General features: G+C 47.0%; 1 protein-coding gene across 1 annotated transcript in view; it reads right to left on the bottom strand.

The window, feature by feature from the left end:
- Positions 1 to 2,498: 2,498 nt before the first annotated feature.
- The window catches only part of GPLD1 (glycosylphosphatidylinositol specific phospholipase D1), a 49,206-nt gene continuing 28,368 nt past the window's right edge, over positions 2,499 to 23,336 (bottom strand). Inside the window, exons 14-26 of the mRNA XM_058667434.1 lie at positions 21,378 to 21,517; positions 19,297 to 19,483; positions 17,072 to 17,182; positions 15,820 to 15,894; positions 15,274 to 15,430; positions 15,010 to 15,148; positions 14,176 to 14,281; positions 13,980 to 14,073; positions 6,145 to 6,321; positions 5,691 to 5,851; positions 4,884 to 4,910; positions 4,720 to 4,770; positions 2,499 to 2,811 (exon numbers count right to left, since the gene is read on the bottom strand). Coding sequence (XP_058523417.1) covers positions 2,725 to 2,811; positions 4,720 to 4,770; positions 4,884 to 4,910; positions 5,691 to 5,851; positions 6,145 to 6,321; positions 13,980 to 14,073; positions 14,176 to 14,281; positions 15,010 to 15,148; positions 15,274 to 15,430; positions 15,820 to 15,894; positions 17,072 to 17,182; positions 19,297 to 19,483; positions 21,378 to 21,517 — 1,512 coding nt within the window. The 3' untranslated portion in view covers positions 2,499 to 2,724. The remainder of the gene's footprint in view (positions 2,812 to 4,719; positions 4,771 to 4,883; positions 4,911 to 5,690; positions 5,852 to 6,144; positions 6,322 to 13,979; positions 14,074 to 14,175; positions 14,282 to 15,009; positions 15,149 to 15,273; positions 15,431 to 15,819; positions 15,895 to 17,071; positions 17,183 to 19,296; positions 19,484 to 21,377; positions 21,518 to 23,336) is intronic.

Here is a 23,336-nt window from a genome sequence, read left to right as displayed (position 1 = left end):
CACGGCAAGCACGTATGAAAAGGCAAACTTGTTCTTATGGACGTGGAATGACTAATACAAGGATAGACACAGATTTTACTTGATTTATGCACATCAGGAAAAGTATGGTTTCTTGTGCAATGAGATCAGAGGCCATAGTTCTTGCTCAGGAAATCACAAGAATGATTCCACGCACGAACCCTCAGGTGACAAATGCTAGCACGCCCCATGTTGTGCTTGGGAAGGCTGTGCTCAAGAGTCAGACACAGCCTTATCCTGCTTGCCTCCTCTGACATCTACGTGTAATGAATCCCAACCAATCAGATCTCACTCCACCCCGTTTGTTTTGGTGCGTTTAGAACCTTAGGAAGTAAAGTGAAAAGGAGACATTTTGGTTCTGTGCTTTGCCTTTCCTTTCTTGGTGGCTGGGCAGAGAAGTCCAGCAAGTCTCTAAAGCTCAGAAACAGGCCTGCTAAAATGAGAAAGCACAGAATTAGAATTATTTTCATAGCTAGAAGTTGTATTTAAAAGATGGGCTTAAAGTCTAACAACTGCTAACCTTTATCATCTTACCTTTAATGTGTGCTGGATAGTAAGTACAATAGAAATGTGCCTGCAAAGGTGGCCAGGACAGCTTTTAAGCTGTATTGTAGTAGTAACAAATAGATCTCCTGTGCTGTTGTGAATGAGTTTAGGGCCCAGAGCTAATGGGGCCTTTGGTATTTGGAACAAAAACATTACTCCAGCAGATGCGGAGGAAAAAGAGCAAAGTTAGAGGATTCTTCCCTACTCCCACGTGAGCTAGAAGGCACCCTTTGAGGGAAGCTGGAGACTGGGCCACTGAGGCTTGGAGAAGCGGTCTGCTGCTTGTGGCATATTTGTTGGAAGCAAACCACTATGTTGTTCTTGCAACCCCAGAGGACAAAATTTGACCAAGATCCAGCACAAACTAGAATTTGGATCACTTGTTAACAGTTTCCACATATGCAAAATAACAAGAGCTATGGCCCATTAGTACAAAGGCAAATAATGTCCTACCTCATAGTCCTATAAAGGAGAGCTCCTGGTGGTTTACCATTCTTGGTTTGGTCTCAGTATCAGCTAGCTGGTGACTGCCGGATGATATTTACAGGAGTTCTTACAAATGACAGTGCTCCAAAACAGTTCATTGGTTAACTGTTTGGAAGGGCAGTAAAATATAAGCAGTGAGCTGTGTGTACTAGCAACCAGACATACATGCAGGTAGGAGAACCCCAGGACAAGGTGGTGGTATCTTTGGGAGGACTTGAAGAGTGAGGAAGTGTTTGCTTTGGTCTTGGACATAAACTGTGATAGATACCACTTTGATACCAGAAAGCTATTTTGGTAAGTTATTCCAAGAGCTTTATTTTTGAAATTGTATTAATACATTCACATACTGAATATTGCCTTTATTAGTAATGCCCATGGTTTAATGGATGGCGCAAGAGACAGGAACTTCATCCTGTTACGCAAAAGCAATGGAAATAAATGCAAATATGTAGATGTCTTCTGATATTTTGAAATAAAGACTTTTGAGTTAAAGCTCTTGTATAAGTTAATGAGACACTAAAACCCCGCAAGATAATTCTAATAGGTTGAAATGCCAATGCTTGGTACCTGAAACCAGACTGCTGTTCTCCTGCCACAGGGAGCCAGAGGCGATTCCTGGCATGCACCTGTCTGCTGCCCCCCCATCTGTACCCACCTGGTGCGCACATCTTGGCAGCCACTGGAGCTTTTCCTTAGTGTCTGGTTTAACTTTCCGTCCCTGCACTGGATTCCTCCTGTCTCTTCCCCCAGCCTCTGCCTCCAGAGAAACTGAAGGGGACCTCAGTTTTTTCCTGCTTTAATATCATTCCGCCACCAGATCCTCACACGATAAACTAGCACTGGCAGACAGACAGTAAAGCCTTCCCGTGCTTAGCGACCATGAACCTCATGATCCATTCTGTTCCCTCCAGTCTGACAGCCTGCAGGACAGGCAGAGTCAGTCCATTCCACATCCTGGAAAATAGACCCAGAAAAGTGAAGCTAGGCTCTGCTTCCCCATTCTCACTTCTCTGCCAACTTGGACCAACTTACGGTGACCAAGTGCACGAGGCCCCTTGTGAGCTGGTGGGGAGTCATGAGGCTCACTGCTGACTGCAGTAGCTGTCCCTACGGAAGCACTGGAAGGCAAGGGAAGGTGATCAGGTTTAACTTGTGTATTTTTCCTTCACTATTTATAATGCACAAAGTGGACTAGCTCTCATTGAGAAAGGAAGAGATCTCAGCAGTACAGGTTGAAGTGACCTTAACCACCACCTTCCCTTGTTTCTTTTGTCATTGTTCTAAAGCCCAAGCTTTATGTTACACCTTGATCATAATGGGCCACTGATTTTTACTAAGGATTTAGGAGGCAGCGCATACAGAGATTTGTCTAAAGAGCCAGAGAGGCCTCTGCAGCATCAGAAGGGACATAGACTAAGCACAGGGGGTTGGAAAAGAGCAGGAACTCCAGGAAGGAAGACAAGGTATATTCCACATGCTCCTGGTGCCATCATACAGCTACAGCCCCATAGTGTCCAGTTGCTGGTGTGTGTCCACTCCCAGGAACTGCCACCTCTTAGAACAATCTACCACAGCTCCACTGGATGCCACACCGTCCACCAGAACTCCCACCATGGAGATGCCTCACGGAGTGGAGATCACAAGCTGGGCGTGGGCAGAAACGGCGCAAAGTCTTCAGTCTGGGCCCAAGTTGTAGACGTGAATTGCTCCAGAGAGCCGGGCTCCCAAAGAGCTCCTCCCAGCAGCAATGACAACTTGATTCTGTAAAGGATACAGCGGAGTAATTTTGTTTCATTCTTAGGCCCCCTTATGGCCTCCTGTGGTCCAGGTGTTGTGCAGTGCTCTGGAAAGAGGAGATGCTGGCCAGATCCCATGAACTTGCAGGCCTCTTTCCCTTTGTTCAACACCATGACTAAAGACATTTGCACCCATTCTTCCCATTGCACGTGAAGAATGAAAATACACCAACTCCTGCCTATCCTGGAATCCCAGTCACGATGCAACACTGGGAGCCCATCTGGAGTAATGGACTTCCCCAGGGGCTACCTTTCAATGCAGGAATCACCTTTCAGAATTGCCTTCAAAACCTGCTACAGTTTTTGAACATCCTCAGTGGGGGTAAAAATCTTCACACAACATGATGGGATTTAGTGTTTGGAAGCTGCCAAAGTTATTCTGAATAGAGGCTGGGAAGTGTTTGGGGACGAACAGGCTGGTTTTTTGTTTGTTTTGTTATGTTATCTGCACTTGGAATCCAGGAATAAGACCAGTAACAGCAGACATTTACCAAGTCTTCATCGTGTGTTACATTCTCTGCTTCATCTTTTAATACCTCGGGGTTATAAGTGAAAAATTAAACTTGACGGTCAGAAAAATGGACCACTCACTTCTCCCTCTTCCACTACTTATGAATTACTGAATGTGCCTGCACTTGACTGTGAAGTTCCTGGTCTGACCATCCTAATTCCTGAAGCCAGATAGGAATCAGGTCATCTCCCAGGCACTCCTCCAGCCCACAAGCATTCCCTGGCAGTTGCAATTTGACTGCCTTTCAGTCTTAACGCCCATTTCATTTCCTCATCAACACACAGGCACCAAGGGCTGGGACCGTGTCTCATGCCTGCCTCCCTTCAGTACACACCAGGGCCCACTGAAGGTTTGGGTTGCTAGCAACTGTTTAACACACAGAATTTTGAAGACTACTTTTCCATTCTGATGTCAGCAGGGGTCTCGGCAAGAGACCACTCTGATCCTCCTCACATCATCAGTGTCCATATTTTAAAAATAACACACCTCAGTGTCCCCATTCTCCCATTTGTTCTAAGAAGAAAGCTTCAGTACTGGCCCAAGTGAGCTATAATTCTCAGTGGTGGACAGAAAGATATCCATTATAAAAGTTTGAATACACATAAAATATCCTTAGTTCTTTTGATAATCCTCCCATAGCTTGACAATTCATCTTTTTTTTTCCCAGATAGTTAACACTGAACTTGGCAGCCTATGCAGATGGGCCAGTTTAAACAGTTGTCAACTACAGGGCAGTGTCACAATGCTTAGAGAAAGGATTCCAAGTCCACAGCACTTTTTAAACGCTTACCTGCAAAGTCTCCCCTGGTCCTTCATCCCATAGGTAATGCCTACTGTTCACATACTCCTTAGCATTTAGCCCTACGCTGATTTGTACTTACGTACAAATGCAATATAGTAAGAAGATTGAAAACAACCTATGAGAATGTGAACTAAAAAAACTTTTACATCCATATAGTAAAATCCTATGCAGCTGTTAGCCTGTCCTCTGCGAAGGGACAAAGTACTTAAAAACTTCACAGTGACTGGAACCATGTGTGTTTCTAGGATCGTAACGTGGAAATCGAGAAGTCACCACAGCAAAACAGTGGCAACACCTATCCTACCGGGCAAGGACCGGCAGGCGTTCCCTGGAGGTCACAAGTGCCGCTTGTTCCATACAACACCAGCCTTGGCAGTAACCACAGGTCCCACACAGGTAGCCTTGTGCAAGTAAAACTATGCATACATACCAAGATTTAAACTTCACCTAAATGTTGCAAGATGCTATTTTTTTCCCAGCCATTTAAATGACAAAAACAGGCAAATGCCAGACAACTGAAATCTCTGCTGGAGAACAAATACAAAATAAGAAGTGCTCACCTTTGCGTGGGATCGCACGGTGACCAGGGAGCTCCCGAACCTGGAACTTGCCTGTAAAACACGCTCCTCTGTTACAGTGTCATGGCACGACCTTCAGCACTCAGGATCAGTTTAAGGGGCAGGGCATTTTTAATGACATTTCAGTCCTTCTAGGAGATACTTACTTCAGGAGAAATCAATACATATTGGGCCTAAAAGAAAAAAACAATTGGGACAAAGAAGAGACTTTAACTGCTGTTTAGGGAAGATTCAGCCAGTTTCAATTACACTGTTATACCCAGACATTTCCTCTTGGATTAGCCACACAGATGGGCTTGCCCCCAGATACTCTACACACAGGAGTATAGCTGAGAACAGCAGCTGTTATGATAAAAAATCACATATAAAACATCTTCACAATAGTGAAAACTGGAAGTGGCTTGAATCCCTTAAATACCAGTTAGATCAACTGTAGTTTAAATACTATACAGTATATGAATAGCAGATAACAGAAAATGTTTGCTATATAGGTTCGTAGGCATTAGCTCCACAGTGTGAAATTCTCAAGTGATTTTTAAATTGCACTTCGTATTTCCCAAAATTTGAACAACTTTCATCACTTTTGTGATTTTTAGAAGATTTACAAAATAGGGACCCACATATTTTAGGCACAAGAAAATAACCCAAGTATCCCTGTGAGAAATAAGAGCAATAAGCATGGAAACAAAGAGGGGGCAGTTCAGTGGCAATTGCCTGCTTTTATTCTTACATGGCTGTCTAGCCAAGCAGTGGCTGGTGCTAACCAGGGGCCAAAAGTGACACCCAGCCCAGCTGGACTTCAGTTCCAGGGCCAAACACCATCACAGGCAGCTTAGCCCCACAAAATGTAGGCAAGTGACTGTCCTGACCCCTAATACTCAAGTTCTAGTCAAAATTATAGCAAACAGCCATCCTGTCCCAGTGAGACGCAGAAGGCTCAGCGGGGACTGCACCTTCTCTTCTGGACACGGCGAGAGCCACGAACTGCATTTGCCCGTCATGTCTCCAACAGTGATCCGTTTCCCATTGTATATGTACACGCGGCCATCCTCCCCGCCGAGCAGTCCTGAGGTCATGTCTGTTATCCTCAGTGGGGCTGTCACGATGACTTCATCTGCAAACAGGAAAAATTGGGAGAAGGAAGAGCCTTGACTTCCCACAGACACCCCTGTCCTTGTTCCTGCTTCATCCTAATCCGACTCTGCAAACAGCTTCGACATCATCCCGACCAACCCAAAAGCTCTCATTTCCTCACTCACTGCTCCCCATAGCAATCAACATAACAACTCAAGAAGTACAACTCTTGTGCATCCCGTTCTGGGCTTATCAGACTCAAAATCAGGCCCTTGGGTCACTCACTGTCAATTAGGAGGGTAGGGCCTGGTTTGTCCAATGAGCCTTTCTTACCTAAGCCATCATTATCCAGGTCAGTCAAGTGCAGAACTCCACCAAACCGAGAGAAGCGCCGATCCCCACTGAAGGAGCTGAGCAGAGATGGCTCTGCGTTGGGCACCAGCTTATACATCCGGGTGCTCCCACCTTGGTGCAAGGTCATGGTCAGGAATGCCATCTTAGACACATCATCTGAAATGAACCACAGTCCCTGCTGACATCACAAGAATGATGATGAAATGCCAAACACAGAGTCCCACCCTTGCCTTGGTTTATATAGTGATGAGGCTCTGCAGTCCCACCCAGCACTGCCGGTCGACTGTGGCTCTTCCGGAAGGCACGGGTGCTTCATGCCAACACCAGCATCACTGTGAATTCCCTGCAAACAGGCGTTCCTTCCTCCCCCTCTCAACCTCCACACACCCACTTTAGTTTTTGGAACCATCACAAACGGCCTTTGTCAGTCTCTTGACCAGTCCAGGTATCAGTGGAATTTGGAAGAGGCCTTATGGGATCAGGCTCCTGCTTCAGGGCACTGCCCCCTTGTCACCCAGGCTTCACCCGTGAACTGAAGCCACGCCCATCCTGTGTCCTAAATTGGGCCTTCGGACACAGTGTGCTCTCCGCCTGGAATGACAACACCCTTCCACACCCTTGGCCTGCTCACACCCTCTGCAGGTGGCTCCTGCTCAACTCTCACAGTTGGCTCACGGTGTCTCCTTTGGGAGCCTGCCCAGCTCCTGTATATACCCAGCACCTTCCTGGTGCCTACCACAAGGCGGCACTGTCTCCTGGCCACTGCGTCTAGCATCAAGCTCTTAGTTCCGCAAGCCATGTCTTCATTTTCTTACCTAGCCTGTGCTTAGTTCTACACACGTAACTCAGACATCTTCTGAACTTTGTGTAAATTCTAAAACTGACATTAGGTTTCTGTTTGTTCATTTAATTATAACGCAGCTTTGATTTCAGACCTGGGTTCTTCCCAGAACAGAATGGCACCTGGCTGGGGCAGCGAGAGGAGGGTCCTCCAAAAAGCTTCCTGTGACCTGCAGTGTGTTAGCTGGCATCTACTTAGCACCAATGGCAGCTATTTCTCTTGTTCCCTGGGATGCCTGGCCCAGCCCTGGCTGTTGTGGTCATTTAGGTATTGAACAGTGGATAGAAGATGGTGTATGTGACTCTGTCTTTCAAATGCTTTTAGAAGAAAAAATAGAGGCGGGGGAAAGATAAAAAGGAAAAAAAAAAACAGGACTTTGCAAAGCTTAGCAATCCTGGGCTTTATCTACACAATGAGCAGGTGGAAGGATTTAACATAGCATGTTTGTTAAGAAAGGACAGCAGTTGTGGTTCAGGAAGAAAATCCAAAGTATCCTAAAAGGTTGAAATGAGAGAAAATTATCATTCCCCTCTTTCTAGGCTTCCTGAAAGAGAGTAGCAGTCTCCCAGACAGGAACCAGGGACTACATAAACTGGGAGCTGTGTGTCTTAGGATGTGGCTGGGCACACGTGCTGCTGCCCACAGAGGGCTCCTTGGGAAAACCCAAGAGTAAGGAATGAGAAGATGTGGCCCTGAGTCCCCATCGAGACCATGTTTTCTAACCCAGCCCACTCAGCTGCTAAAACACAACTTGTTTTGATGGGTACAGAGCTCAGATAAGGAAGAGGTGTAGGTGTTCTAATTCCATAGTAGGATGACTACAGCCACCAACAATGTGCTGTTCTCCCATAGCAGCTAGAAGAGAGGTTTTGAATGCTCTGGCCACAGAGATGATCAACGTGCAAGGTGATGAGTATGCTGATGACAGGGTGTACACGTGTACATCACCACAGTGTTCCCTGTGAATGTGTACAACTATGTAAGTAAGAAACCTCAAAAAGCACCTCTTGGTGTTTATCCTAAATGACCGAGGATTCAGCTTCTCCAACACCTGGCTGTGACTCTCACTCCCACAGCCTGGCTACGCCCCACGCCTCACGTTGCCAGTAAAGGAGGGAAGGAGCTGAGAGCACCTTCAGAACCTTTCAGCGTCTCAAACAGATTCACATTTCAGAATTTCAGCCACTCCAAACATCAGCCCTGATGAGGCCAATGAAGCAATCTTTGGATTCCCAGACATTTTAGACAGTGAAGAAAAAAACAAATCCAAGGTAGTGGCCTACCTTTTCTTCATTTCAAAGTAGCTGAGCAGACCATTTGCTTTGGAAAGGGCTAGACTCCGAGTGAGGCTTTTATAAATCCCCGTATCCTAGATTGTTACCATGGCACAGAATCTCTTCTTCACGGCCTGTGCTTCCCAGTTGAGACCCTGTTATCTGTAGACCTCAACTGTTTCCTCTGCATTCTGCAGGAACACTAACCGCTGCAGGTGGCTTCACAGTTGAGGGGGTGGGTATCTAAGCACACATATGCAGGTGGTTTTCATGGTTTCTCAAGTGCGACTCAACTTGAGTGGCAGCAGAAAGTGCACAGAAGTTGTAAAACCTAGGTGCGTCTTGCTCCCTGTCAAGGTGCCTGGAACTCAGCAAACAACCAGCCCCTTGCATCACCAGCCTTCCGCACCACAGATCAAAACAGTGAATATTGAAACTCCTGATTGCCAAGATCTTTCACACATGACCATCACAAGCAGCGTGGGAGAGATGCTTCCCTCTGGAGAGCAATACACGCTGAACAGATTTTTCCAAATTATAAAATGTCCTTTACCTATGTAGGCCTTTTCTGATTTGCACTATTATTCAAAATGTCAGGTAGATAGACACGAATAACTGCGGAGGGGTCACAACACCCTCCTCCAGGGGTGGACCCTGCCGTCCCCACTGGCACCCATCTTAGCCCACTTGGTGGTATAACCCATGTTTACAATGTGTTTAAAATGTGTGATGAAATGGAATATTGGCAAACCAGAAAACCAGCTTATGACACATACAGCACGAGACCCAGTCCTACACCACAGCGACCCTGCTTCATTATACAATCATAACAGTGTAATTAGCCTGGCAATACTGTTACCCCTGCCCCAGCATGGGTGTTCCCAGTGCATGCTGGGAAGCCACATGCACAGAGAGTTCTAGGTAAGCACTTCCCAGATGACAATCAAAAATGGCAATCACGAATTTCATGGCCAAATCCCCAGTCTATGCCCCTCGAATTTCAGGGACCAAGCCTCAAAACAAAGGCAAGGAGCGCTCATTTTCTCTCAACCTGCACACTCCTCGCTTGGAATGCACTTTAACAAACTTTGATTTACTACCCCTATTTCCATCTCTGAACCGTAACTCATTACTCTATCAACAAAAAAAGAATCCAGGCAAGCTGGCCACTGGTGGAGACAAAAATACTCTGTCAAATCCCCTTGCCCACAGTTCCACGTGTTTTCTGACAACGTGACCCACACAGGATCTAAGGGAGTGAGGGTCTCCCAAGCTCGTCATTCTGCCAAACCTTGCTGGACTCCCAGTTGCTACTTCACTAGCCACCTGCCCACAATCTTGCCATTACTGAACATGGACATCTCAAAGTGGCTGCAGTATTCAGTACCTTAACATCCACATTCAACGTTAAATTGTTGTACCCATTGGCCAGTGGGATCCAGTGTCCTGTTGAGATAAAGCCAGAGCACAGAGTGACAAGGACAAGTCTATCTCAGCTATTAGAAACCCTCACTAGTGCCTGCAATATCTTCTCATCTGGGACCCAGCATGAAGTGTTCCCATAGTTTCATGCCCCACACCAGCACCCTGAGGAGTCACCCTGAAATTAGCCAAAACTGTCATAAGCAGTACACTTCCACAGTGAGCCCCACACTGCACACCAAAGTGCCCCGTGTGCTCACAGGGACGCTCAAGATGTTATGAATTTGCTCAGATAACACAATGACTTTCTGGGGCACCACAAAGATTGCTAAGCCAAGGGAATCCACAGCTTTAATGTCACCACCCCACAGTGCTCTTAGCTGTGTCCAATCTTAGCAATGGTGGGTGTTCTGGAACGTGATGCTAAAACGCAAGTGCTGCTAGAAAGGTGGTGTGCATTCCTGCCATAACAAAAGGTGGACAAAGTCAACCTGGGCCAGGGACCCACTGGTAGGCACAAGATCTGCCACTGGGAGGAGAATGGATAGAGGAATTTGGTGAATCCCTTTGTCAGGTTGCAGTCCCTGCAGATATATGCAAGAACTAAGGCAAGGAGCAGCCCAACCCAGATCAGGTTACAGTACCCACCCGCATACATGTGGATCAGGTCAAGGGGTGGGCCAGGCCAGGTCATAACATCCACTTGCAGATCTAAGAACCAGGATGGGGTATGGGAGGGGATGAGTTGGGCCACATCACCAGCCAGTTCACACCTGAGCTGGGACTTGGGGCACCAACCAGCACAAGCTGGAACTGGGGGCAGGTTGGAATGAACCAGGCTGTAGAATCAACTGGTGGGTGCTGAAGATGAGCCATGTCACTTTGGAGGTGGTAGATAACAGGTCTGTGAGCCACGGGAGTGGGGGTTCAGCCTGGCCTTGGATCTCCTGGCCCAGGTTTTAGGGCCCACCTATGCTGTGGGGATCAGGTTCATGAGCCCCGGATCCAGAGGGACCTGGCTCTGTTGGTCCAGATCTTTGGGGCCGCCTGGAAGGTGGGTGCTGAACCTGTAAGTCAGGGGTGGGGGCACCCAGAGACACCTGAATCTTTTGACCCAGGTCTTAGGGTCCACCTACGTAGTGGGTGTCAGGTCTGTGAGTCCCAGGGGTGGGAGGCGCAAAGGGACCTGGGTTTCCTGGACCAGGTCCTTGGGCCCACCTGTGTGGTGGGTACTGGATCTATGAGCCCCACAGGGTTGGGTCCCTGAGGTACCTGGGTCTCTACATCCAGGTCACCAAGCCCACCGGTGTGGGGGGGACCCAGTCAGTGAGCCCCAGGGCTGGGGGTTCCAACATGGCCCCCTGTCACCTGACTCAGGTCCATGAGCCCACCTAGGAAAACTGGTCTTCCACAGATGGAGTGCTGGACGGTAGACCATAGTGCACATGGAGGACATGGTAGTTCATTGGGGCCTGCAGAGGACATCTGGTACCATGGCAGAGAATGGAGAACAGAACATATGGACAACTAGCTCATCCAAACAATGACAGCAAATATACGGCCACCTGGAGTCTAATGTTGATAGTGAAAACCAATGGACATTGGAAAGAATTCCTCATCCATAGACCAGTGAGATCGACAGCATTTCAAACGGTTGCATCCACCAGGACAGAACCTGTGGGAACATGTACCATTGCTACCCTGGGTTGATATGGGGTGGTCTTTCCCCATTCTCAAGTACTGGGATGGAAGGTAGGAAGGCTAGGTATGGGTTATCCCCTTATCTCTCCCCTCCCCCCAGAAAGGGGAAGAAGAATTAAAAAGCTTGGAAACCATGTTCACACCCACTTCTCCCTAACTCTATATCCTTCCCATCCTGATCAACTATGTAAACATCTTTTAAAAAGAAATGTGGTGTTAGGACACAAATATGAAGCGTGTGACCCTTCATGTCCGTTCAAGATGGCCCTGAGCTCAGTGTTACACTCTTGTGTCAATTCATAGGTGCAAAATTCTTTACAATATTTAACAGGGAGCTCCGGGCCCCCAAATTATGTGGGTGATATTGAATTGAGGAGGGCAAGATCTGAGCAGAGCTGGTGATCACATTGAAATCCAGAACCTGCTGTGCCACGCCTGTATTTTGTCCTGGAGGACAACTAGATTGAGATGTACACAAAACTTATTTCTTTTAACTGATATTTAAAATTATGCATAAAGTATGTATAATATACGCATATAAAAAGATTCCTTTTTCCATTGAATTCATGTCTTTTTCATTGAATTCATGGTTTTGAATTCATGGTTTTTACTTGAATCATTTTTTACTTGGATTCATGTGTTTTTACTTGAATTCATGTGTTTGAATTCACATTTTTACAATTGAATTCACATTTTTACAATTGAATTCACGTTTTTACAATTCATGTTTTTTTAATTCATCTTTTTTAATTCATCTTTTTTAATTCATCCTTTTTAATCCATGCTTTAATTGAATCCATGCTTTTTTAATTGAATCCATGCTTTTTCAGTTGAATTCATGTTTTTTAATTCACGGTTTTTAAATTGAATTCATGGTTTTTAAATTGAATTCACAGTATTCTAACTGAATTCACGATTTTCTAACTGAATTCACATTTTTTAAATTGAATTCACTTTTTTAATTGATTGCATGTTTAATTGATTTCATGTTTTTAATTCATGCTTTTAATTGACTTCATGCTTTTAATTGACTTCATGCTTTTAATTGACTTCATGCTTTTAATTGTCTTCATGGTTTAATTGACTTCATGGTTTAATTGACTTCATGGTTTAATTGACTTCATGGTTTAATTGACTTCATGGTTTTTTAACTGAATTCATGTTTCTTTAACTGACTTCGTTTTTTAAACTGAATTCATGTTTTTTATTTGATTCATGTATTTTAATTGAATTCATGGTTATTTGTAAAAGATGTCATGTTTAATTGAATTCAATTAAAAACATGAATTAAAACCATGAGTTCAATTAAAACCATGAATTCAATTAAAACCATGAATTCATTTAAAACCATGAATTCTTTAAAACCATGAATTCATTAAAACCATGAATTCAATTAAAATCATAAATTTAATTAAAACCATGACTTAAAAAACCATAAAGTCAATTAAAACCATGAATAAAAAATCATGAATTCAACTAAAAACATGAATTAAAAACATGAAATCAATTTAAAAACGTGAATTCAATTAAAAATGTGAATTCAATTTAAAACCATGAATAAAACATGAGTTCAATTAAAATGTGATTTCAATTAAGAAACCATGAGTTCCATTAAAAAACTGAATTCAATTAAGAGAATTCAATGAAAAAAAGATGAATTCAATTTAAAAAACAATGAATTTTATTAAAAACATGAATTAAAACCATGAATTCAATTCAAACCATGATTTCAATTCAAACCATGAATTCAATTAACATGAATTCTGAAACCATGAATTCAATTAGAAACATGAATTAAACACATGAAACCAACTAAAAAACCATGAATTCAATTAAAAAAGAGGAATTCAGTAAAACCATGAATTCAATAAAACCATGAATTCAATAAAACCATGAATTCAATAAAACCATGAATTCAATAAAACCATGAATTCAATAAAACCATGAATTCAATAAAACCATGAATTCAATTAAAAACATGAATTCAATTAAAAACATGAATTCAACTAAAAAACCTTGAAGTCAATTAAAAACCATGCAATTAAACCATGAAGTCAATTAAAAACCATGAAGTCAATTAAAAAACATCAATTCAATTAAAAACATGAATTCGATTAAAAAAAAACAGATGGATCCCTGATAACATGAGACTGCTTACACAGCGAAATAAGTAGAAAGACAGCAGTGAATGTAGGATGAGCTTACAATTTGAAATCTTAAGTTTTTCCTTTCTTGTATTGCCACAGGTTTCTGCAGTAGGCCAAAGAATTTTTTACCTCTTTGCCACAAACATTATAACTGTTTAGTAAGTTATATGCTTCCAACAGAGCTATTATAACATTGCACTCTAGCTGCAACCCTTAGGACAGAGGCCAAGTTCCTTTCACACGACATTTTCGACAAGTCTCTGAAACTGGCACTACAACTCCTATTTGGCAGACAACAGCACAAATATTACGTGGTTTACCACGAAGCAAAACAAGGGACTATTTTAACCCAGCACTGACTGCCTCCAGGTCTCCCAGCATCACCCCACGTGACCTGAAGGACACCCAGTTTCCAGGTGTATGACATACCATGGGTTGGAGCCCCGACCAGCAGCACTTGGGTTAGTGTCTCATTGATGAGCACTCCACCACTCGACAAGGATGTGCCCAGCTTCCCCATTGCCTGTGAAATAGGACAGATCAGCACTGGGCCCCTCAGAAACGTTCTCTGGGGTGTCTCCTCCCTGGGCTAACAGACCCCCAACATTCCCAACCCCTGCCATACCTTATCTCCAGAGATAGTAAACGCGCTTTGGCAACTGGGTGGGAAATAGCCATACACTCTTCCCAGGCTCTGAGTTCTCTTGTGTCTGCGGGACAAGTAGCTCGGCCTAGGGTGAAGCACAGGGGATCCAGGTGGCCAGACATCCAGGCCCGGGAATGAAATTGTTCCTTTTCCCCACCTACCCCGACTCACCTGAGCCTGCCAAGGGCTGTCCTCCCAAGATCCTAGGTCTGGTCTCGTTGGGGAATCCCACCAGTAAGGCTCTGAAGCTGCCATGCCCGCCACTTGGTCCCACCCCAACCAACCAACAGCAAATGCAAGCGGGCTCCTGTTGGGGCTAAGTTGTGCTTTTCCCCTAGCCCCTGTGTTGAAGGTCAAACCAAAACCTCAGAGTGTGACCTTATCGGAGAAGAGGATCTTTACTCAGGTGCTTCTGTTGAAAGGTCATTAGGCTGGACCCCCATAGGACTGGCGTCCTCGGAAGAGAGGAAGTAAGATGCAGACATAGATATAAGGACCATGTGAGACATGGGGAGAAGACAGAACCTGACAGCCAAGAACAGGAGTCTCAGGAGAAGCCAGCCGTATGGATCACTGAATCCTGGCCTGGAGCCACCACAGTGCTGGTATAATGAAGGTCTACTGTGTCTGTCTCTGTGGTTCTTTGCTCAGAGAACCCTAGCAGATGAAGATGCTTATTTGTAAGACTTTGTTTTGTTTTGAAATAAGGATACCTGCAACCTTGCCCCAAAGCAGTCACTTTCACCCCTGTCCCACACTGGGCCCCCATCACAGCAAGCACCTGACTGCCTCACCCATGTGGTCTCCACCCACCTATTGTTCTTCCAGGTTGGGCTGCCAACCAGCAGCAAGGTCCTGTTGTTCACCTGGACACCGTGCAGGGAGTATCCAAACCAGGCAAAGTCCTCCTGCCCTCTCACCGTCCAGTCAGCGGCCCCCACGTCCAGCTCTCCTAAGGGAGACAACCTACCCCTTTGACAAAGCTACACACTACAGGAACTGTCACAGACCCAGAGCAGGGAAGATTCCTCACCCACCCCCACTCCCACCCCACCCCACCGCCATCACAGGCACTACCTTTGTCACTCTGACTGGAGCCAGAATAAAACGCAGCCACAATCCCCCTCTGCTTCCCTCCAGCTGGTGCAAAAGGAGAGCCCATCACGAGGTCCTGCTCACTGTCTCCATTCACGTCTGCAGCCAGGAGTGTCCAGCCCAAATTACAGTAGACATCCTTCAGAGGAAGCCACGCAAGCATGCATTACCCAGCCCTGGGACACACTGAATTCCACATGTCTTCAATAAGACAATTTTAAAAAACTCTTCAAGAGGTAGGGAGACCAAGACAAAGTTCCAACCCATTAGTTCACTAACAGACTCAAATACCCAGAAATGACTGACTGGGGCTCAATCCTAACCTTCCATGTGAGTAGCCAGGAACTCGATTACTTAAGCCATCACCTGCTGTCCACCAGGATCCTGTTAGCAGTAGGCTGGAGTCAGAATCTAGCTGAGACTCCAACCCAGGCCCTCCAGTCTGGGACGTGGTTCCTTTTAAGTGCTAAGCTAAACGCCTGCACCATGAGTTCTGGATTTCTATGTCCGATCAAATGATCAACATACCTGACAAGAGACTGTGATGTTAGGCGAGGAGGACAGCTTTCCTTGTTCGGCACCAAAGAAGACGTACACTGCGCCCTAGACAAGAACAATCAGCCGGGAGACCCTCAGGTTCAGGTCGTGACCCAGAGATCTTGGATAAGAGCAAGGCAAAGAGGACTGACTACGAAAGAAGCCAGCACTCTCCACCATGGTGGGGAGCCCAAGGACGGAGCTGCCATCCTAAGCATTGCTGCCGTCTACGGTCAAGTTTGACAATTCTTGTCACTCTCATGAAAGCCCCCCAAAGCAGAAACGGAGTTGCTTTCATTCTTGGTTCCCCCACATGTTGCTCAGGATCTGCCAGCTCTAATGCCCAGTGTTTCTGCAGAGTGCCTCACCCAACCCCTTCCCACTGCCAGGCCCGGCTGAGTTTTTTGTTTGTTTTTTAACCTCACAAAGTCTCCTGGTCCCAGCCCACTGCACCTTGGATCCTGCATAGTCCAGTCCATCCCCTCCTGGGGAATCCTGCCATGGTACTATTCTGTCTAGGAGTCAGTTCCCTCATAAGTTGCCCATCTCTGTCCCCATTCCTTCCACAAGCACTTAGTTCCCACTGTGACAAGACCAATCTTCCCCATCTTCCCAAAAAGCTGGAACACAGGTGATCCTGAAACAGCCAGAGTGCCCTGGGAATGCCAACTGTGGGGAGTGATGGTCACTCCTGAAAGAAAGACACTGGGGGCCCAGGAAGCTGGGTAACCACAGGTGCCAAGCTGAGAGACCGACAGGGTTGAGGACAGGAGAAACGGAGTGCAAGGAGGAAGAGCTGGGGGGAAATGTCTGAAGGGGCAGCGAGAAAAGACCTTGGACCGCCCCCCGACACACACACAGCCACACATGGTGCCCAGAGTCCAGGGCTTTCAGCTCTGGGTAACCAAACAGGCAACCTTTTGGGTTCCATGCAAGAAAGACAGATCCAAGGAAATCCACCCCTTACCGGGGCAAGGTGGCCATGTGAGCAGGAATTTCTGTTTGCCTTCACCACCAGTGCACATTGTTGAAGAGGAAATAGAAAAGAGAAGTACCCAGTGGAATTGGGAAAGCAAGAAACCAGAAAAACACAGAGGGCAGAGCAGGTGCTGCAGGGTATGCAAGGTCCCCACGCAGTGCAATGGGAGGTGAGCCCATCTGTCCACAGACATTCTCCCTGGCACACTGTTGTTGCCTGGGTACCTGGGGTCCTCCCTGGAACCCCCACCTCCTGCAAACTTACTTTGTATGTGAGCTGCTCAGAGCCCACTGAGGGAGCACCCACAGCCAGGTCAAGCACTCCATCCTTGTTGAAGTCTAACACGGCCAAGGCGGAGCCAAAGCGACCTGCAGGCTAAAGAGACAGGTTACCTCCCAGGGGCCAAGCCCTAGGCTTGTGAAGAACACTCCAGGCTCCCTGGGGTGGGGGCCTGCTGGTCATGCACAGGCTGAGGCAGCAGGACCATGGCAGCCTGGAGCGGGTGGCATCTCAGCTGGGAGTTTTGCTCTGGGAGTATTTGGAGCAAGTAGAAGGGCCAGAATATATTAGCGTCACTCTTTGCAAGCTCCAGACTGGCCGAGAACAGTTTTGTGCAGTACCCCCGCCCCACCTCAACCCACAGATTGCACCAAACTCATCTTTAAGAATATCTAACATAGTAATCATGCAACCCCAGCAATATCTGTTGAGTACTTGGGATGTGCTAGGGCCATGTTCAATGATGCCAGTGATGATCATGAAAGAACATCATAAAATGTAAAGTTGGGCCTCTCAGGCACTGGCCACATTGTGAACACTCAGAAGCTTGTTCCTGGGAGAGTGCCCCCAATCCTTGTATCCCTGCAAGCCCAACTGGACTTGTCAGCACACACAGTTCCAGGCGCTCAGAACTAGGGCAGGCACTGTTACTGCACCACTGTCTGTTCACAGACAGGAATCTGTCTCATCAGGGACTGTTATCTTCCAAGGCGGGTTTTCTAGTTCTCTTCTCAAACCGTCCAGGATCAGCCTCTGACTCCAAGCACTTTACTAGGTTCAGCAGTTTTGTCATGACTTTACAATAGCCCCTCATGCAGCACCCATGCCCACTATCCACAGCTATGGTTTCTAGGCTACTCTCTACACCACATGCAGCAGCATCTCAAATGCAGCCCCTTTCTGCACAAAGCAGGAGCCTGATAAAACATGAGTGTCCCAGGGACACCAGGCTCGCCATGGTAGGGCAGCACCGATAGCCAGACCTGCTCCGAGGACAAGTTCTTCCATAAACCCAGCTGGGTCATCACCTCCCTGCAGATCAGCCAGGCACTCCCAAAGGAGCCCAGCATCCCTTAGCAGACATACCAGGGCTGGAGGTCACAGTCCCGCTCTAGGCCAAGTCTTGCCATCTTCTAGACCATTGCAGGCCACTGGACAAAGAGGACCCAGAGCCACCCCTCTCCTTGCTCAAGTTTACCATCCTCAGGGAGCAGATGCCTCTCATATTCCCATCTGAAGGATCCCAAAGGATTAGACCCTCCCCCAAGTCTGAAATGGATAGCTTTGTAGAGACTAAGAGGAGGACAGGGCAACCGGGATGCTCCAGAAACTGGGACAGCCCCTGGGACTGTGACCCTATATGCTTATCATGCCCACATTTGTACAGCCTAAGCTAGACCACACATCATTATAGTTGCATTTAAAGGATGCTCAGGTATGCCACCTTATCTTCTGATGCAGCATTCACGTCACAGTGAAAGGCTATGTGGTTTGCCTGGGACAAGAGACACAAGCTAAGCCAATTATAACCTTCCTGTGGCGGGCCATACACAGACCACGCAGTGCCAGGCTAGGGTCACCAAAAAGAAGCCCACACACCACAGCCCTGCATTGCTGTTGTAAGGGCCACTGCACCTGATTTCTGGAAAACCTTCTAGGACTCTATGTTCCCAATAGGAGTTAATGCTGATTCCATGAGGAATGAGTATACAGTCATTTTGGATTCTTTCTGGTGAATAACCACTTAAAGGAATGAAATCTGGACAAACTCTACAGTTGCATAAATAGCAAAAAAAATATTAAGTTTTAGATAAGCAAGCCATAAGCATGTAAGGTGTTGATTTAGGGACAACTAGGGACCACCCAGGGTGAGGTGATAGGTGTAAGGGAACTCTTTGTACTTTCTTTACAAGTTTTTTTGCCAACCAAGATTTTTCACAAAGCTAGGGTAAAAGGTTTTGTATTGTCAGGAACTCACAACCCAACTGGTCCCTAAGAGCAGTCCTAAAGACAGGCTTGCTTATGGGAAGTGTTAGAGTGAAGACTCCGAATAACAGCAGAGTAACATGTACTTAAACGCTGGGCCATCAGCTGTTACTACAATTGCTCCCATGGCCAATGGCCGGTGGCCGTTCAGCCTGGACAACCCACCAAGAACAGCAGGCAGGGACTTCCTGGCCCCTAGTCAAACACGGATGAGAGGCTCTCACCTGGAAGCCCTCCAGGGTCACATGGGCCTCCCTGTCCAGATCCAGGTCGATGGGGGGCAGGCCCAGGTTGTTGCCATGGAGGACGTACACACGCCCGACCTGGATGTGACCGGTGCGACTGTAGCCTGGAGCCCCCACTATGAGGTCACCATACCCATCCTGGTTGAGGTCAGCAGAGACCATTGTCCTGGAGGAAGAGAAGCGGAACCCAATCCAGTATCCATTGAACACAAGAAACTAGCTCCCCACAGCTTCCAGTTTCTCTGCAAATCTTTGGGAATGTTCCTTCTGAGACTAAGACTATATTGTTTGTTATTCGGTCTCTCTCCCCAGCGAAACACAAACTCAAAATTGTACAAATCACAGCCTCCGAGCATTGCTAAACCGTGGAACCTGGGCAGGTGGAAAGTCGCTTTGCAGAGCTTCATATGATGTCTGCTGCCACTCCCAGGATGGCCAAAGCAAGACCCAGATTGTTCCTCAGAGCAGACAAGATGTCTGCCCCCAGCCATATGCGCAGGCTGTTGTCTGATCTGTTCAACCCAGTGCAATTTGTTCCCCATCAGCTGGTGTCACATGCTCTGTGTATGTCCACTATAGCTACTGAGGCACCTTGCTTTTGGTCAAACCAAGTGCCCAACAGATTTACTGAGCATTTCCCAGCTCAGTCAATCTACAATAATCTACAAGTGGTAGAGATGGGCCACCAAGTCCATAGTTCAAATGCCATTCCTGGGGCACAAGTCACCAGTTTATCCTGGTTGGTACAGCCACTTAAAGAACAAATTCGGAGGGCTTGGCAGCGTGGCCTAGTGGCTAAGGTCCTCGCCTTGATCCCATATGGCCGCTGGTTCTAATCCCGGCGGCTCCACTTCCTCTCTCTGTCTCTCCTCCTCTCAGTATATCTGACTTTGTAATGGAAATAAAATAAATCTTTAAAAAAAAAAAAAAAAAAGAACAAATTCGGAAACTGCTTCCCTTCCCCTCTCTTCTGAACACTGGGCAGTAGGACAGCCAGTGGAGCATCTGTAGTTCTTTGTACTCGAGGCCTGGTGCTGGGTAGCAGAGGTTACAGGGATGAATGCTGAACAGCTGCCCAGCCCAGCAAGTGCCCTTCTTGCTCTATGAGGACAACAGCCAAGAACGGCTGCCAGTCACACAAGAGTGAATGGCCCACACAGAACACTGTTACCCAGAAGCCTGAGTGGCTTAAAAAGCAAAGAGTTGCTAAACTGCTGGGAAGAAGCACAATGCCCTTGGAATTCAATAAGTGTGGTTGCAGAAAAAAAAAAATCTCCAGAAAATAGCCACTTATACCCCTCAGGCTCACCAGCGGCAAGGGTAGGGGGGTGTCTCTAAAATTCACTTACAAAATTATACTGCTGTTCTAGGCTTTTACTGTGTGGAGCTACAATAGTGAAATCACAGAAAGAACTATCTGATAATAGGCTTCTAAAGTAGATTGCAAAACTAAATCTGAGATAATATATTTCCAAGCACATTTGAGCTTTACAGATATTCTATAAGATGTCACTGGGGTCACTAGGTAACAAAATGAAAACTCCTTGCATTTAAACATATTTTACCAACTCTGAAGGAGATCATTTTATCCTTGTAATACTTTACCCACTATCTGGTGTTGACGGCAAATTGGATGGGAAATTAAATGTTGGTAGACATTTAAAATAAGCTGAGTGGGGACCAGGGCTGCAAAAAAGTAGGCTATGCCTCCACCTATGGTGCTGGTATCCCATGTGGGCTATGGTTCATGGCCTGGCTGCTTTACTTCTGATCCAGCTTCCTGTTCATGGCCTGGGAAAGCAGTAGAGGATGACTCGAGTCCTTGCACCCCTATACCACATGAAGACCTGGAAGAAACTCAACTCAATCTGGATTGGCCTAGGTCTGCCCATTGTAACCATCTGGAGAGTAAACCAGTGGATGGAAGACCTCTGTCTTTTCTTCTCTCCATAACTACCTTTCAATATATACACACACACACACACACACACACACTGTGTTACCAAGTGAACGCGCAAGGCAAATGCAAACACTAATAGGTGGCATACACTCACACATACCAACCAAGCCTTGCATAGGGCGATGACACAAAGTACGATGCTGTGGGACTAGAGACGTGCTTCAGGGGCTCCTGGGAGCTACCTATGAACATGGTCCGAATGTTCTTCTCCAAAGACTGGTACATGAAGGATACAGAATCCTGAAAAATAAGAAGTGTTATGGCAGGGACATAATAAAAAACCTAGATGTTTTCTGCCTTTTGTAATTCCTGCCCTAATGGCTTAGCTGGGGGCTGTGTGAACTCCAGGCCTGATAGTCTACGTGACACCCGGCAGGACACCTGGCAGGTCACGTAGGCAGACCACTCCTCAGGAAAGAGGTACCTGGCATTTGATAAGATTCACCGCCCTATAGCTCATCCATTTGTACGTTTTGAAAGTTGCTTGCTTCAAATCCACCAATAGAAGCCTGCTAAATCATGACTGTATAATTAATAGCCTAAAATGTATAAGAACTGGGGGGCGCGGGCTCTCTCACTCTCTCTGGCTTGCGCGCTCTTCTTTTTTGCTCTCCCTGCCGATCCTTGCAGCAGCCTTGGTTGTGGCTGCCCCTACCCCGCCCAGCCACGCTGGGCTGGGGAGGTGGCTGGGAGACCTAGGCTAACCTGAATAACCACCTTTATGCCTTAGCACTGACTTCAGACTTGATGATTATCTGGGGATTTCAAAATTTGGCACAACAGTAATAAAACAGAAAACTGTAGACCATTGTCTCTGATGAGCAGACACAAAAGTTTTAGCACGAACAAAACTCAACCTTCCATGTGGTGGCCCTTCACCACCACCACCAAGAGATGCACCCATGGGAGTCAAGGAAGCTTGACAGTTGTGGCAGAGCAGGTTCAGCATCTACCTGCAAGGACACTGGCCTCCCAACCAGTTCCTGACTCCTGTTCCCAGCCTCAGCTGTTGCAGGAATTCAGAAGTGAACATCTCTCCTTCCCTTCTCTTGTTTAAAACAAAAATGCTTTAAAGATCCCAAACATCCTAAGTTAGAATGCGCTGTACTGATTTAGATATTCACTGAACGAAAACATTTTTAGACTGAAATTTTAGAAAAGGCAAGGCCATTCACTGAACCATTGTACAACCATTGTATTTTTATGTGTGTATGTATTCATTTATTTTTACAAATGAACTAAAAGATGTTGTCAAAAATGTCCTCCAAACCATACCAAGCCACATGGACTTGAGAAGTCACCTGCAGGGTGCTGGAAGCTGCCCGTTGGAGAACTTGGGTGTCAACCTGCCCCAAGCTTGGGCTGCTCAGCTGTTAACATGGATACTAAAGAGACAGAGCAGCAGGCTAGCAGCACTGGAACCAGCCAAGCCCAGGGGATAAAACTGTAAGTACCCAAGAGGACACAACTTCCCAGACCTACCCCAAAGCAGAGTCAGCTCAGATCCAGGAAGTAGCTGAGCAACCCCAGTCCCAGCCCCTGCCCCTGCCCCAGCCCCAGCCCCTGCCCCAGCCCCAGCCCCTGCCCCAGACCCAGCCCCAGACCCAGCCCCTGCCCCAGACCCAGCCCCAGCCCCTGCCCCAGCCCCTGCCCCAGTCCCAGCCCCAGCCCCTGCCCCAGCCCCTGCCCCAGTCCCAGCCCCAGCCCCTGCCCCAGCCCCTGCCCCAGCCCCAGCCCCTGCCCCAGCCCCAGCCCCTGCCCCTGCCCCAGCCCCTGCCCCAGCCCCTGCCCCAGTCCCAGACCCAGCCCCAGCCCCAGGCCCCAGTCCCAGCCCCAGTCCCTGCCCCAGCCCCAGTCCCAGTCCCAGCCCTAGCCCCTGCCCCAGACCCTGCCCCAGACCCTGCCCCAGCCCCTGCCCCAGCCCCAGGCCCTGCCAAGCACAGGAGCTGCTCTTCCCTGCTCATCTCCCAGGCAGGCTGTACACAGACTGCACATCCTAAGCTCATAGTTCGGGCTTGCTCATGACCTAGATGTCAATACAGGCATTGGGAATATGAGA

This window comes from Ochotona princeps, chromosome 1, assembly GCF_030435755.1.
Source record: "Ochotona princeps isolate mOchPri1 chromosome 1, mOchPri1.hap1, whole genome shotgun sequence".
Taxonomy (NCBI): Eukaryota; Metazoa; Chordata; class Mammalia; order Lagomorpha; family Ochotonidae; genus Ochotona; species Ochotona princeps.
This window is presented reverse-complemented; position numbering and strand designations above follow the sequence as displayed.